This window comes from Equus przewalskii, chromosome 20, assembly GCF_037783145.1.
Source record: "Equus przewalskii isolate Varuska chromosome 20, EquPr2, whole genome shotgun sequence".
Lineage (NCBI taxonomy): Eukaryota > Metazoa > Chordata > Mammalia > Perissodactyla > Equidae > Equus > Equus przewalskii.
The window spans coordinates 23,631,452-23,648,476 of NC_091850.1; the positions used below are offsets into that span (position 1 = coordinate 23,631,452).

Consider the following 17,025-nt stretch of genomic DNA (forward strand, 5'->3'; position numbering starts at 1 on the left):
TCAAATACATATTCCCACTCTGGCTACTTTTTTAAGTTGTAAGGCTTTTGCTGCTCTGGCTGGAGTAGTTATAAATTCAAATAGCATTTTGCATCACTGTAGAGTGCTCCTAGTCCTGATATTTGGCAAGTAATCTTTCTCTGACCTGCCAAAGTCCATTTTAATCTCTTGGACTTTAATAATTTTGCAACATAGTCTTCTAAAATTCATTAGTCTCCTTTGGTATCAAACTGAAAGTCCTTAAATGTGAATTGTCTGTATTGTTTTATTGAGTTTTGTTTTGTTTTTTTTTTTTGAGGAAGATTGGCCCTGAGCTATCATCTGTTGCCAATCTTCCTCTTTTTTTTTCCTCTCCAAAGCCCCAGTACATAGTTGTATATCCTTGTTGTAGGTCATTCTAGTTTTTCTATGTGGAATGCTGCCACAGCATGGCCTGATGTGCGGTATGTAGGTCCGCGCCCAGGATCTGAATTGGTGAACCCTGGTCCGCCAAAGAGGAGCACACAAACTTAACCACTCGGCCACGGGGCTGGCCCTAATAATCAATTTTGATTAATTAATTTTGTTCAGTACAATTTTGTACAGTAAAGTTTTACTATAAATAATAATGTCTTCTTTGAAACCTACCCTGATAGAGTATAGGGGCCTAAATAAATTCAAGTTATTCAGATTCAGTTCAGATAAGAAAAAAGTAATATTAAGTTGCAAGAAATTACTTGTGATAATTGGTAAAAATAAGTTTGAATTCTACTGGTTTTGGAGGTGCTCCATATTTGCAGCTAACTACATGTGTCTCCCTCTTTTCTCCATATGACACACTGCCCATGTGTTTGAATTCCTAAGATAAATTTGGGAAATTCATTTGATTTGGGACTGGTTATATGGTGATAATTCTCTAATGGAGAAAAGTCTCTGAGTCTTGTTTTCTTTGTCCTGGTAGTAATCACTGGCCATAAGTTAGAGGGCATAACATCATTATCTTTCATACAATGAATTACAGGGTTTTTCGTAAACTAGCATATGGAATAATATACAATAATATAATACAAGAAAAGTTCCTGTCATTTGATATATTGTGATGAGTCATACTCTGTTTCTAAGGACCCATGTCCATACCTTGAACTCCAAATGAACATTACTTCAAAGACAGGAAGGATCCATTCTTTGAGTTATAAAGACCAAATTTGGGGGTAGAGAACAGAGGAATCAAGCAACAAGAGAAAAAGTCCACAGTATAAAGGCCTGCTAATACTTTTGCATAACCTACATAATGTGCCCTTGCCCCTCTCCACTTTGATAGAAAGCATATCAGATGCAATTCATTAATATTGTTTCATGACTTTCCCTCCCAGTGTCAGGCTAGTAGTAATAAAAGGAAGAGCTTCTTTAGTCCTTGGTAATGACAGTATCTTAGAAACTATATTTAACTTGATCATCCAATCACTCGTGAGAATGAGAAAGACTCAAGTTTTCCCTTAAGCTGTTAAATTCCAAAGCTATTGCCAAATATACCTTGGCTAGAGGGACCAACTGCTTTCTCGTACAGAACTGGTAGGAAGTTACGGGGGAAGAGACTGGCTAACATAAATAACAAAGTCTAAAAAGTAGTGACACACAGACGTGGTGTTCTAAACTAATAGTCTCCAAACTTTTATAACTGTATTTCCTTGATAAAAAAAATAATCATGTACTCCCCAATTCATGTCTATTTATTTATAAATCATATATATGTGTGTGTATATATATATATATATACTACTTTCTAATTGTACACAATTCTTAAAACAGATAAAAGTAGAAATTAAAAAGGTGAACTAAAGAGTAAATGTTAAATTATTTTAATATTATTTAAAGTATTGTTATAAAACTTAAAAATTATTGAATTGTTATTATTGTAAATAAATTTTAGTGAGACAATGGAACTGAAAATGAATCAGTAATTTTTACAATGTTGATTTAACTCTGACAAAGAAATTTGAAGGCTGGTTTCAATATTCAGATTGTTTTGATATTTGGTTTTAATGGAACAAATGCATCATTGGCTGTACTTACTAAATCAGGATACTCATTTTTCAATCCCAAACATCAATTAAGAAAAGGTGATTGTTTTTGAAATTTTGTCAAATATCTATCTTCCTTGATATTAATTATTCTTATAAATCTCTCAAAAGGTTTTTCAAAATAAACAAACATTTAAAAAAAAGGGCTCAAAATCACTGAGAATCATTGTCTGAAGAATTTTTATTGAATTTAGCATTCCTGTCAAAATTTACTACAGTGGAACCATTTTAAAACGGAGTCAGAGACATCTTTCCAGAGAAACTGCCTTCTTGTCTTGAACCTTGGACTGGGCCAAACTTTTGGATAATTGTTTTACAAGCAAGTGTTTGAGAAGTCAGCAGGAGAACAGACATGCTGATCACAAAGACTGAGGACTGTTGATTTTCTGAAGATAGTATCAATAGTCAATCAATGTTTAGCCAAGACTAGCTCTCTGCCTCTAACTCCAGTTAAAATTCTTTGTAATACAACCTCCCTTCTTTGCCAGTAAAAGCCTCTGACTTTTATTCCCCAGTGGGACGCCAACTGGGTTTCTACCTGAATCTATGCTCCCTGAATTGCAATTCTTTGGTCTTAAATAAATACTTTGCCTCTTAAACTGGTTTCTGTTTCTGCAGGTTGACAGTCCTATGCCAAGTTAATGTGCAGGTGAGAATACTTGAAGTTGACACATTTTCAGCTTCTAAATCACTGGATTTAGAACCAGAAATGGATGGAACTATTTCTAAATATCCATTTGAAAATAGTCTTGCTTTAGATTAATCTCCTAAAAGAAGTTACTTGGCCACCATTGGCTGACATTTCATGAAGTATGATAGATTTTCATTATTTTTAACTTTTTAATATGTCTGATGAAGAACCTGTACAGGGGTAGGAGAAGTGACAGCTTTGCTACTTTCTTATTATTGACTTGTGCTTGCATGATTAATATTATTGTCAAACTGTGTTTTATTTCTTAAAGCTACTTGTCCATTCTGAAACGATTAGTTTGATTGTAAGTAGCTAATATAATATATAAACCCTCTTAACCAGGTACATGTAAACTGTACTACATGTCAATAGTCTGAGACTGAAGAAAAAATAAAGATGCAACTGTTCAGTTTTAGAACTCCCACTCTCCTTGGGAGCAGAGGAATCTTGTGTATTTTGTGACTGACACATAACTGATGTACAGAGAGAGTAAGGAATAACATTCCATTATTAAACTTTCATCAGATTATTTGCCTTGGTTGTTAGACAAAAATAAATGTAAATGAGAATTTCAGTGTTTTCTTTCTCATCTCAGTAGATCATCTTTTACACAGCCCATAAGCCCCTATTGAAAACATTGATAGAAGAGAGTAAAAGAAGGTATAATTTCTCTGATAGCAGCTGAAGAAACTCTTAAGCCTAGAGGGTAATTGATTTACCAGGTCATTAATGTTATCAAGAAACCAAGTCCTTTTAGTCTCTTCTTCCTGCTATCCTCAATACTGTCATAATTTTAAAGCTGGAAGCAAGAATTTTGCAATAATTTTAGGCATTATATGCAGACTTATCAACAACCAGAACACAGTTCATATTTTGGGAGAGAGGGAAATTATTCCAGAAGCCGTCCCTTGGAGCTGGGATGTAGTTAGTTTCCCCTGAGACACATGATTGAGTGGATGAAGAATGAATGTCAGAAAAAAATCAGGTTTCTATTAAGAAGAGGAAATAGTTTCTGGAGAGGTAAACATTTGTAGCCACTCTGTAGCCTAAATAAGCAAATTAACCATATAATCTTGACAATCAAATGAATGAAAGAGGTGAAAGACAGGTAGTTCACATCTATCACTTTGCCCAAACCAAGGCCTGTAGAAGCACTGGAAAAATGAAATCAGTAAATCACTATTTCTGCCTGAGAGGCACCATAGGATATCCATTTTCAGGAATGGTTATTTAAAAATTTGTCCTGTCATATCTGTGAAACGATGGTATTCTTGACGATTGGTCAATGTCATATACCCTTCTACAAAGAAATAACGTTTCATATATTCATTATTGAATTATAATTGACTTTCTGGGACTTCAAAGTATTTAACTTTAATTTCTGGTAGATGTTTTACTTGAAAAATATCTTGAAAGTGTTAAATTAAATACCATTTGAATCCCAGAATAAGAGGATTGTAAAGGATTATGAACATTCACATAGTTTTTCAATGCAGCTAGGTGTTGTATCCAGTCACAGAGAAGAGAAAAGTTGTTCTGAGCCATCAGCATTGAGCTGCGAAAATGAAAGCCCAAGCCAAGTGTGGGATGGGGATCAAACACTGGGAAAAAATGAGCAGAATGCTAGAACCAAGTAAAGTGAAAATCTATGGGACATACAGGGATCAGAAGCCTCCTTGAATTAGTCAAAACAAAAGGCATTGGAGATGATATGGTTCACCATCTATTACCCTTCTTGATCTCCAGAACAGCTTTTAGTGGTGTATTGATAATGAAATGAATTCTCTCTGTATTGCAGATGCTGTTTGTGTGTGAAGTTGTCTAATATGCTTTCTAGATTTATTTCATCAACACTTGAGGAAATATTTTAAGGTAAAGTAATGGAGAAAAAGTAAGAACTAATAATAATTCTTAAAAAAAGGTAAGTATCAATTAGAACATTATATAGACAATAAGGTATAATGTCAAATCAAATAAATAGCATATAAGATCACTATTATATCTCACTTACATATGTAAAGTACTTTATGATAAAAGCAAAGGACTAAGATGAGAAATTCTTGTTTGATGTGAGTTTTATGTTGGAAGTGACCTTGAAGGCAATTTAGTCTAATCTCCAGGATAGTAAAGGAAACTCCCACAAACACTGCACTACAGCTAAATCAGAACAGGACAAAACACTTGGTTGCTCTGTCTGTTTTGTCAATGGTAGGCCTACTGAGTTAGCATGACTAACAAAAATAAAATAAGCTGAATATGTTGGCTTCACTTACACAAACATAGTCTTGGTCTATGAGAACAATTAAATAGTAAACTATCACTGCAGTTTGGATAAAATATTCATCATGTGATTACTAGTAAATACTCACCCTTCATAACTGAACACAGGGTTATTAAAGACCAAGAGTACTATTGAGAACAAATATACTTCTAAACTCTTGAACGTAATAAAGAGAGTTATTACGACTGTCAGAACATGGCTGAATTCTTCCGTTCAGCACGGGATTTCTTCATAATAGTTTAGGAAAGTGTATTGAGTAGTAAGGAATCCTGCCCTTAGCTGATGAATTTAACAAGACCAGATTAAAAGCAACTTACTTTCAATGATGTAAAAACTCTATATTTTTAAAGGTGCTCAAATATATCATTTTTTTTTTAGATTTTTTTATGACTTACCTTTCAAATTATGTTGATATTCAATGGTCTGTTGCAGCCCTTTGACCATATTATGAAGAGCTGTACATTCTAAAACATAAAAGATAAATTTATTTGAAGATTATTTGCTTTAATTTTGGAATTATTCTTTCAAAGTTGAAATACTTAAAATAAAATAATATTTAATTGACAATTTTGAAATCTTAATAAGGTATCTCAAAGTAAATTATATAATACCTTTTAATCAGCCTTTAAGCCAAACATATTCAAGGATTTAGTAATGAGTTTTCTAAGGTAAAATAAATTCAGTATAGTAGGGATTCCCCCCATGTGCCTTGGCAACATCTGCCCTAGAAGTAAGGCACACATGGACATCTCTGGGGAACTATGAGAAATATATCATGTGAGTTTTCCGTGAAAGACTATCCCAAGGAAAGACAGTCAAGGTACATTAAGTTTTACTCAAAGACAGAGTCAGAGCTAGTGAGAAGTGTCATTTGGGAGAAGATAATGCTTTTCTTCCTCACTGTCCTCTAACCTGTCCTCTTAGTACTCATGCTTGAGTGTTAGGGCAAGGGAGTAGCAATAAAAGGAGTGAAATCTCAATGTGTTCAGTTACAAGGCATCAGCAACTTTGTTGCCAATGACTTCTTCCATATCAAGAGATGGAGACTTCCTTGTAAGCACTGGTGCCCTGACATGTGCACATAAGCTTTCAGTATACTCTTGGTTATCACCAGCAACAACTAAACTTTTGGTGGATAGCAACAATGGTGGCAACATCTGTCACTTTAAGCAGTCCACTTTAAGCTCCAGGTTAGCAGGGACTATTTTCTGTTTTGTTTACCACTTCTCCCTAGTACTTAGAGCAGCTGTGGTCCATAGCAGGCACTCCATAAATATTTGGTGAATGGTTGATTGATACACAGGCAATATCATAGTAAACTGAAACAAGAAAGGGGTAAGTGGAGAAGCTCTGGCCTGAAAATACAACATATATTATATCGCTATTCTAACTGCTTTGCAAATATTAAATCATTTAGCCCTCTTAACCCTATGAGGTTGGTCCTAGTATTGACTCATTTTACATATGAGGAGATTGACACACAGAAGTTTAGGAAATTGCCCAATGTCACACTTATAACAAGTAAATGGTAGAGCTATAACTTGAATCCCAGCAGTCCAGCACTAAAGTCTATGATTTTAATTACTTTACTACCACCAAGAAGACCAGCTCAGGACCACTTCTTCAGAGTAATTTGAGTAGGTTGGAGGCTCTGGAAAGAGGGCAAGAACAGAACCAGAGAAGGACTCTTTGTGAGAGTTATTGCTGTCACATTTTTACCATAAAGTTAGGAAACATATGTTGCACTAATTTACGCTTACAATTATAGTAGCTAAACATATAATGATGAAAACTTCATAAAAGAACAACCTAATATTTCTAAAAAGAAAGATAACTTTAAGTTTAAGGGCAATTTCACTCCTATGTGCTTCGCTTAACAGCTAATAAATATTGAGCCTTATTCTCTTTCTTTCAGTTTTAGAAGCCCACAATTGATACTTAGCCAGTATTTACTAGCATGACTTACTGACTAGCTTCCATTCTAATTGGGCATCCATTTTGATGGTTAAATATTAAATACCAAATTTATGTCTAATAATGACAAGTTTTCTAGGTATAATAATAGTGCCATTGACTGAATGTTTACTCTGCCAGGCACTGCCCTATGTGCATTATAAACATTACTCCAATTAATATTCAAAATGATACTGAGAAATTGGTATCATTATCCTGATTCTACAAAGGTAGGAAGTCATCCACAGAGGTTCGGTTACTTGCCAAAGATTCTACAGTTAGTAAATGGAAGGTATAGACTTGAACATAGGTTTTTCTCATTTCAATCCCGTGCTCTTAATATGCTATCCAATACTTCCTCAGGAAGTGTAGGACATGCTGATGAAACCATGAAATCTGGAGTCAGAGGGACTGGCTTAGAGTTTCAGCTTCTTCACTTTCTACATATGACACCCTGGGTAAGCTACTTAACCTAAATTCACTCGCAAATATTTAATATTGTTATTGTTGTTATTATTTCTCTCCTCTGTGTCCCACAACAATTTGTAAATATCTTTTTTTCTCCATTTATCACATTGCATTTTAGTTATCTGTGGTTTCTCCCACAAGATAGCGAACTCTTTCAGGTATAGATGGTATCTTCTTTATTTTGATATTCTTTGTATCTAACATGGTGACTATTTCATAGGTGTTCAGTAGTTTGTTTTTTTTTTTTTAATTTATTGACTAAATGAAAGAAAGAATGGTCGGTGGATGGGTGGGGATGCAAAAGTTCACCTTTCAGTTAGAGGTCCTGCACTCAGTCTTGGTGTACTTTCTTCAACTATGCTAATAAAAATTAAAGTATTTTGCAGAAGTTAAAAGGTTTATGCAGATATAAGCTTCTACTATTATGGTTCTTCACGCCTTCCCACACCCCCTCTACCATCCTTGCTATTCAGACAAAGTTCCCATCATCTTCCATTTTTTCTCTCTTGCTATTTCCCAGTAGTAGAATGATGGTTAAATTACGTTTGAGATTATCTACTTCATGTATGTTACTGTGTTAGCTGCTACAATTTAAAAATTAAGGAGGTATAGATTCTACCATCACTGTCTTTGTGCGTTTTAGAGTCATGAATCCAGCAATCCATGAAATATGGTAGCTGTAGGTGCCTCAGTAATCAGTAAATTGAAAATAGAGCCCTGGGGCTGGCCCCATGGCTGAGTGGTTAAGTTTGCGCGCTCCGCTGCAGGTGGCCCAGTGTTTCGTTGGTTTGAATCCTGGGCGCGGACATGGCACTGCTCATCAAGCCACGCTGAGGCAGCGTCCCACGTGCCACAACCAGAAGGACCCACAATGAAGAATATACAACTATGTACTGGGGGGCTTTGGGGAGAAAAAGCAAAAAAAAATATAAAATCTTTAAAAAAAAAAAAAAAGAAAGAAAATAGAGCCCTGAAACTGAAAAATTGTGTATTTTCAAAATATGAACACAAGGTGGCTCTCTCAACACATTTTTTCTTTCTTTTTTTTTCTCTTTTTACAAAGGAAACTGGCTCAGTAAGGAATTCTTTTAAGGTAGAATGCTATTCATTATTTTAGAATAATGGCTTTTAATTCTTTTTGCAAACCTTTTATCCACATTATCATTTCTGTTGGACTTTACGATGCAATTTGAACAATACTATTCTATCCAATTCTTAAAAACTAGAGCTCAGACAATCAAGCTACTTCTTATACTATATAATTTGGTAAATCAGTGATTATTTTGAGTTCAAATTTAGGCTTTACCATTAACTAGTAATTTGGGCATTAACATCTATTTCATAAAGCAGTTGGAAATATTAAATACAATTATGTATGAAAAGGATTTTTTACAGTACTTGGTCCTCTATACTAATGTTATTACCATCTTGAACTGGCAAATAAATTCTTTATCTGGTAACAGATGTAGAAAACAAAATATCAAGATCTCATTCTTTATTATTAAACAAATCCAGTCATAGGCAGTTTGTTCTTCCTCTCTAAGTGAATTAGCACACACCCGGCTCTATAAGTTGTCATTCTCACGTGTTCTTTTACTTCTGCTGTATATTATCCAGCAAAAAGGCTGTTAGATTTAGAATAAGTAGAATTGGATTTTTAAAAAGTATTTATTTTTTCAAATAATAAATACACATGAAACGCAAGTATAATGAAAAATCTCTCCAAACTCTGCCCTAAAACTAGCCAGTCTCCCTCCCCACATAACAGGCACTGTTACCAGGACACTATTTGTCTTTCCAGAGATAAACAAATATAAAGAGAAGAGGGTGTTTGTGTTTAAAGATATATTTTTATAAAAATGATAGCATACTGGAGAGTACATTGTTGTTTTCATTTACTATATCTTGGGGATTATTCTATATCATGTAGAGCTACTTCATCCTTTTTAACAGCTGCATAGTATTTCATTAAATAAATATACCATAATTTATTTAACCAGCTCTCCACTGATGGATGTCACACTTGGAAAGGCCTTTGTTCTAAAAAACCAAAACCAAAACCAAAAAAGAGAGTGTGGGGACACAGTAGGGAGTTTGGCTGCTGGGAGCTGAGTGGTACACGTGGTACATGTGTCGAAGAAGTGAGGGGAGAGTTTCAGACTAGGATAGCCAATTTTTAACACTAAAATTTTGATTCAGCTGAAATTTCTTTTGTATTGTGAGGAAGGAATTCAACCGTATTTTTTTCCATGGTTTTGAAGGCCTGGACTGAGTCTTGGATTTGCCATTTCTTAGCCAAGTGGTCTCAAATAGATTATTTAACTTCTTTTATCCTATGTTTCTTCATTACTGAGGTCGAGTAATAATACCAGTCCTATCTGTCTTTCAGGGATATTTTAAGGATAAAATGAAATGATAGTCTGGAAAGTTCTATGTGAATTGAAAATTTTTTACAAATGTATGGTATAATATTAATCACTATTGTACCAAAAAGCACTCTTGTTAGAATTAGTACTTCTTCAGGCAGCAGAGAACTAACCTTCTTTAATTGAGACCTCCTTTGTTTGCATTACTTTTAATAAACTGTTAGTTTTTTCCAACTGCATATCCAGTATATTGTTCTTTCCACTGGTTTCTATCATTTTCTGTAGAAGAAACAGGATATATATTATTACCAAAGCAATGAAGCTATTTTATTTTTTTACCTATGGATATGAAGACTAATGAAAATATAAGCCATTTAATACCTCAGAGTCTAATAATTAAATCTGGCATATATTTTTAAATAATACAACTTCCCAATTTATTTTTATTTTTAAAAGTAACGAGGTAAAAAATTAAAAGAGGCTAACAGTTATGAAAAGTTATGAAAAGTAAAAATATGACCTAATTTGAACCCCCTTCTTTCCAACTATTCAATCCTCAGCACTATGGTTAACAATTTTGTACCAATTCCTCTCCCACTAGCAGTGCTTCTTAATCTTTCTCTGTTCTCTCTTATTCTGGTAAGAATCACTCAGATAAGAAAACCCAAGTTCATGGTTTTAATAAAGCTCATAATGTTACCTCAAAATACTTATCATCATGAAAATTCTTTTATTATGGCAATGCTACACTGTGCAGAGGAAAAAAAGGAATAGAGAAGAATGATAAGAAAAGGAGAGAAAATAGAGGTAGATATTATTCCCACTCCCACTCTTGCTTCACAAACCCACTCCTCAGATCTTTAATTTATTCATCTGTGTTTTCTCAATGGCTATTCCTACTCCTCTCCCAGGTAGAGGAGGGGGAAAAAACCTAAAATATACTTGTAGGTTTGCTCTACCAAGTAATTTGTCCAGAGCTGTGGAGGGGGACTTCAAATGAGTCTGCTTTCAGGCAAAAGAGAAGGAAAAGGGAGCAGATAGAATAGTAAAAAGTAAAAAAAATTAGAGTAAGTCACAATGGTAAAAGATTAAGGACTGAGTCTCCTTCAATTCTTACTAAACTATTTCTGAGTTTATAGACATCCTGGGCATTTAAGTATGTATTTTCACTCTAACTTCAGCAAAAGTATACCAATTATTTGTTCCCTTGCCCCAGAAACTTTTTGATTTATTAGCACAAATGAGCCAAAACCAGATATATTTTAAATACAGATTTAAAAAATGGTAGAGAAAGGTCTTAGTAAAATACATTTACATTATTTTTATCTTATTCATTTTTTTAGTAAATTTTTCTTTCCTCCCAACTCCTTCCATTGGCAAAATCTGTTCCACTTTTCCTTATATACTGCAACTGTTTGATATCTTTACATACCTTTTCTATCTGTGAGAAGTCATTTATAAGTTTGTCAAGATTCACACTGCTAACCCTTTTCATACATCCTTCGCTGCTTTGATTCATGTCTAAACTAGTGAAGAGTAAATAGTGTTAAAATAAACAGACAAAAAATAAATAAAATCTAAAGCATTACAATAGTGGTAATAACTCAAATAGTAAAATTTCTGTACTCCATTCATAGATCACCTACTTGAGCTCCTTTGCACTCAGAATTTTTGTTATACCCATTGTTAACAGGAGTCACATGCATTAAGGCTTCTCCACTCCTCTCCATCTCTACCCCAGCTGAGTTTTCTCTAAACAAATCTAAAATTAGTGCAAAGATATGTACATATCTGGATATTATTTGTCCCTATTATACAAAAAACCAATTATGCCATTGTTCAATGTTTATCTCCTTGCCATCAGTATGGCTGGACTTAAAATCTGATGCATTACTAAGTCTGATACATGACTTTTAAATATAGGTATTCTCAATTTAAGATGTTGAAAGTATTTGTTTAATTATCATACCACAAATATACATAAATTTTTTTAAAATACATACATCATAGTAAACTTTTTTTTCCCTAAGATTTTATTTTTCCTTTTTTCTCCCCAAAGCCCCCTGGTACATAGTTGTATATTTTTAGTTGTGAGTCCTAGTTGTGGCATGTGGGATGCTGCCTCAGCATGGCTTGATGAGCAGCGCCATGTCTGCACCCAGGATTCGAACCGGCGAAACCCTGGACCACCAAAGTGGAGCACGAGAACTTAACCACTTGGCCACAGGGCCGGCCCCAACCCACAAATATCTTTTGCTGGATTTCATTTTTTTTTTAATTTAATTTAATTTTTTTCTTTCTTTTTTTTTAATTTTTATTTTTTTCGGATGTACATCATGTTTCAAATTCTGGATACATTACATCATGTTCACCACCCGAACACTGATTATAGTGCATCCCCTCACATGTGACCCTAATCACCCCTTTTGCCCTCCCCCTCCCCCCTTCCCCAATGGTAACCACCAGTCCAACCTCCAATGCTATGTGTTTTGTTTGTTTTTTTTTTGTCGTTTTTATCTTCTACTTATGAGTGAGATCATATGGTATTTGACTTTCTCCCTCTGACTTATTTCACTCAGCATAATACCCTCAAGGTCCATCCATGTTGTCACAAATGGCTGGATTTCATCATTTCTTATGGCTGAGCAGTAGTCCATAGTGTATAAATACCACATCTTCTTTATCCATTCGTCCCTTGATGGGCACCTAGGTTGCTTCCAAGTCTCGGCTATTATGTGTAATGCCACAATGAACACAGGGGTGCAAGTATCTTTATGCCTTTGTGTTTTCAGGTTCTTTGGATAAATATCCAGTAGTGGAATAGCTGGATCATATGGTAGATCTTTCCTTAATTTTCTGAGGATACTCCAAACTGCTTTCCATAGTGGCTGCACCAGTTTGCACTGCCACCAGCAGTGAGCAAGTATTCCCTTCTCTCCACACCCTCTCCAACATTTGTTCTTTCCTGTCTTGTTAATTATAGCCATTGTGATCGGAGTGAGGTGATACCTCATTGTAGTTTTGATTTGCATTTCCCTGATAGCTAATGATGTTGAGCATCTTTTCATATGCCTGTTGGCCATCCGTATATCTTCTTTAGAGAAATCTCTGTTCAGATCTTTTGCCCATTTTCTAATTGGATTGTTGGTTTTTTTGTTGTTGAGCTGTATGAGTTCTTTGTATATTTTGGATATTAACCCTTATCTGATATGTGGTTTGCACTTTGCTGGATTTCCTGGTAGCGTGCTTATTGCTGTGGACTGAATTGTGCCCTCCCCAATTCATAGGCTGAAGCTCTAAAACCCCAGTGTGACTGTATTTGGAGATAGGGTTGTTGGGAGATAGTTAAGGTTAAATAAGGGCATAAGGGTGGGGACCTAGTCCAACAGGACTGTGTCCTCACAAGGAGGGAGAGAGATCTGCTCTCGCCATTTGCTATCACTGAGGAAAGGCCATGTGAGCACACAGTGAGAAGATGACATCTGCAACCCAAGGAGACAGCCCTCACCAGATACCCGCTGGCACCTTAACTCTGGACTTCCCAGCCTCCAGAACTGTGAGAAAATAAATTTCTGTTGTTTAAGCCACTCAGAGTGTAGTATTTTGTTATGGCAGCCTGAGTAGACAAATATTCTTCATATTTTGTATGGTAACTTGTTTGGTAAATAAAGGATATATGGAAATTAATACACTCAAAGCAATCACTCGGTACTTCTACTCTGTTATTTTGTGTAAAAATAAGCTTTGGGTATAGACAGCTAACTGTTGCAATGAAGAATAGGAGTTTCGCTTTTAGTCTTATCGAACCAAACATAAGAAATTCTAAAGAATTCCAGAGGTAAACTCATCCAGTCAGGATGGAGAAATTGACTTTTGCAAAACAGCCAGCATTTACATTTGGGGCTGGAGGAGTGTCTAGGAGAATGAGGATTGATACAGTCTAAAAGTATGAGACACCTGTCCTTTAGATTTTTCTCTAGCAAAGAGGAAAGGGAATATTCAGATTTGAAATTTAGGCATTCTAGATCGAGGACTCAGCACTGTGTCAACGCAGCAGTGGCAAGTAGTCCAAAGTAAAAGGGAAGTAAAATTCATAAAGTAAGTATTCAAAGTAATTTGAGGGGGCCATATTATTGTTTAAAATGAGGTATAGCAAAACATAGACATTTCTTGACAATTTGTTACTTCATAAAGAAATCCCATGTCCTTCCTTTTTAAAATATTGTATTACGTTAACAACTACTAGTGGTTTTTATTTTATTTATTTATTTATTTATTTATTTATTTTTTGAGGAAAATTAGCCCTGAGCTAACTACTGCCAATCCTCCTCTTTTTGCTGAGGAAGACTGGCCCTGAGCTAACACCCATGCCCATTTTCCTCTACTTTATATGTGGGATGCCTACCACAGCATGGCTTGCCAAGCTGTGTCATGTCCGCACCCGGGATCCGAACCAGTGAACCCCAGGCCACCAAGAAGCGGAAGGTGTGAACTTAACCCCTGCGCCACCAGGCCAGCCCTACTAGTGGCTTTTAAATCTGAAAATTTTAGCTATAAATTTTCAGTTTATTGAATTATATCTTTTGTATCACATACACAAGTAAAACTCTATATAAAATTCTTTAAATAATTAAAACTTGATCCTTAAGGCAGGAGAATAATTGTAATAGCATCCCATGATGAACCCAGTACAATTCCTTTTGGGGTAAAATTTAAAAATCATCACTAATTGATATACTGTTATTGTTCAATAGAACTATATAATAATCTGAAGTAGTTAATACAAAGTCCTTCCTCCCAACCTTTTTTTTCTGCTCAGTCGCTAACATTTTAAATAAAAAAGGTTTACTATGGTTTTGTCTCAGAACCTGCCTCCTGAACTAAATTCGTTTTAATTTGAGCTCGATTTTCTTCCAACTCCTTTCCCCTAATGAGACCCTTGGAGTGTTTTTCCTTACAAAATCATCACTAAAATCCACGGGCTATTATTGCATGCTATCCTGTTTTGTCACACTGGCCCAGCCATGCAGTTCGTTTCTAGGCGTTTTCATCACCCCTCCCCCAGTGTCCTGGGTCAAGATCTCTTCAGTGGATACCGTCTTCTTGCCCAGTGAACTGGGCGACAAGCCGGTGATTCAGCGCTTCTCAAATTCTTTGGTGAGAAGCAGAGACAGCTCTGTGACCGTCAGGGCCCAGGTTCAACCATCCCCACAGGTGAGTGACAGCTCCATTCCCTTCTTTGGCCTTCCGCCCACTGGCGTCTGGGCCTCGCCCTCTCCCCCACCGGCCAGCCGGCCCTCGCTTGCGCGAGGGCGGGCTCGGGTCACCTGCCTGCTGCCCTCCTCGCCGCGCTCCCTCAGGTCACTCAGTCCTGAAGCCTGGGCTCCCGGCTCCCTCCCCGCATCCCGGTGTCCCCAGGAGCCCCACTCAAAGGTGGGACGCGCGCCCCAGGCCTCAGGGGAGTGGCTGCCTCAAAACCCTGTTCCGACCCAGGCGACTGTGAGGGGGTAGGAAGAAAAGAATATCCACGGAAAAAGCGGGAATTTCGAACCCGCCGACAGAGGGGCTGGGGCGTACCCGCTGTCGCTCACGTTCTCCACAGTCTCCTTTGTCGCCTCCTCGGTGGGGTGCCTGGTCCGCCCCTGACTGCTGTCCCCTCTCAGGGAAGCAGGTTCCCCCAACAATGCGTCCCTGGGAAGCAGGTTCCCCCAACACTGGGCCCGCTCTTTTCCTGCCCCCGCTTGTGTCGTGCCCTGTGTTCCACCTCCAGTTGTCCTTCCTTTCTTGGCCCTCGCTCGCCTCAGCATCCAGTGCTTCTTAGGTGTTTTCATACGGTTTCTAGAACGTAACTCAACATCCACTGACTACCAGATCAATAATTGTTTTCCCAATCGAAGAATAAATCACGTTGGTTTAAGCTTTGATTAATGAGTCAGCACCACTGAAAAATCCGTATTTACTCGAGTAACTTATAATGTAGTCTTATAAAGTACCAGACACGTGTTGGTGATGGAATGAAAGCATGAATATAATGCAATCTGTGCAGTCCAAAATCCGTTAAGGGATATAGTCTCCTACCTGCAGAGGTCTGTCTTGGTAGCTTAGTGGTTAAGGGCATGGGCTGTGTGGATTCAAGCCTGAACTCTTCTGTTTATCAACTGGGTAGTTGTGGGCAAGTTCTTAATTATACTTGCCTCAGCTTCTTTATCTGTAAAGTAGACATTAATAGTAGTGCTTACTTCATAGGGCTGTTGTGGTGATTAAATTAAATGATGCATTTTAAAAATGCTTAATGTAGTTCCTGGAGTAAAGTAAATATTCAAAAATATTAATTATAATTTTTAAATTTTGTTCAATAACAGTTTGAAAGTGTATCCTCCCAACTTTGCCACAGCTACTTTTTTTTATTTTTTTGCGAGAGATTTATTTTTATTAGTTTGGTTTTTTTATGAAATCCAAAATGTGGCAAGCAGAATAATGTAAACTGTAATAAGATAATTCATAGATAAATATATAATATAAATGTGTATGTTTCTCCATAGACCTAGCACAGTCAGAATAAATAGAAATAAACCAACACATCAAGAAATAAATCAGGAAAATTTAGCTTGATTTTTCTAGTTTGAAATGAGTCACAAGCTTCCCTTCCAGTTTATAGATGTTAACTTTTTTTCAGAGAATCCTAGTGAGTTCAAAATATGTCTGTCAATGAGAAACTATGTGAGCTTCCCATGATTTCATCTTTAAAAAGAGAATGCCTTTTACAGTTGTATTCAGTTTTATTCATCAAATGCCATCCAGTTGAGACACAGAAAAGATTCATTGAATGTTTGCTCAGAAACTACCTAGAAAACTATAAGAGAGAAATAACTTACATTATTGTGCCATACTGACACAGGGAGTGTAAAGAAAGCAATGTTAGAATTTTTAAAAAGTGACTTGATTTGAAAAATAAACACACATGCACCTGCACAATTGAAAACATACTGATTTATGCATAGAAGGATCTCAAGACGAGTGACACATTGTTTTTTTAGGTTGTAAACAACTTCATTTATTAATTCATTCAAAAATATTTAAATACTTGCAAGATACCAGCTACTGAGGGTCTAGACACTAAAGAGAGCAAGACAAATAAGAAACTCTGCTTAGGAGCTTACAGTCTCATAGGACTGCCTTTTTAAGACCATCAGCACTTACCCATCT

At 36.2% G+C, this 17,025-nt stretch overlaps 1 protein-coding gene across 1 annotated transcript in view; it reads right to left on the minus strand.

Annotated features, from left to right (window-relative positions):
• CCDC152 (coiled-coil domain containing 152) overlaps positions 1-15,457 on the minus strand; it is a 40,591-nt gene extending 25,134 nt beyond the window's left edge. Inside the window, exons 1-4 of the mRNA XM_008524572.2 lie at positions 15,397-15,457; positions 11,252-11,345; positions 9,993-10,098; positions 5,428-5,496 (exon numbers count right to left, since the gene is read on the minus strand). Of these exons, the coding sequence (XP_008522794.1) occupies positions 5,428-5,496; positions 9,993-10,098; positions 11,252-11,338 (262 nt within the window). The 5' untranslated portion in view covers positions 11,339-11,345; positions 15,397-15,457. The remainder of the gene's footprint in view (positions 1-5,427; positions 5,497-9,992; positions 10,099-11,251; positions 11,346-15,396) is intronic.
• Between the last annotated feature and the right edge of the window lie 1,568 nt (positions 15,458-17,025).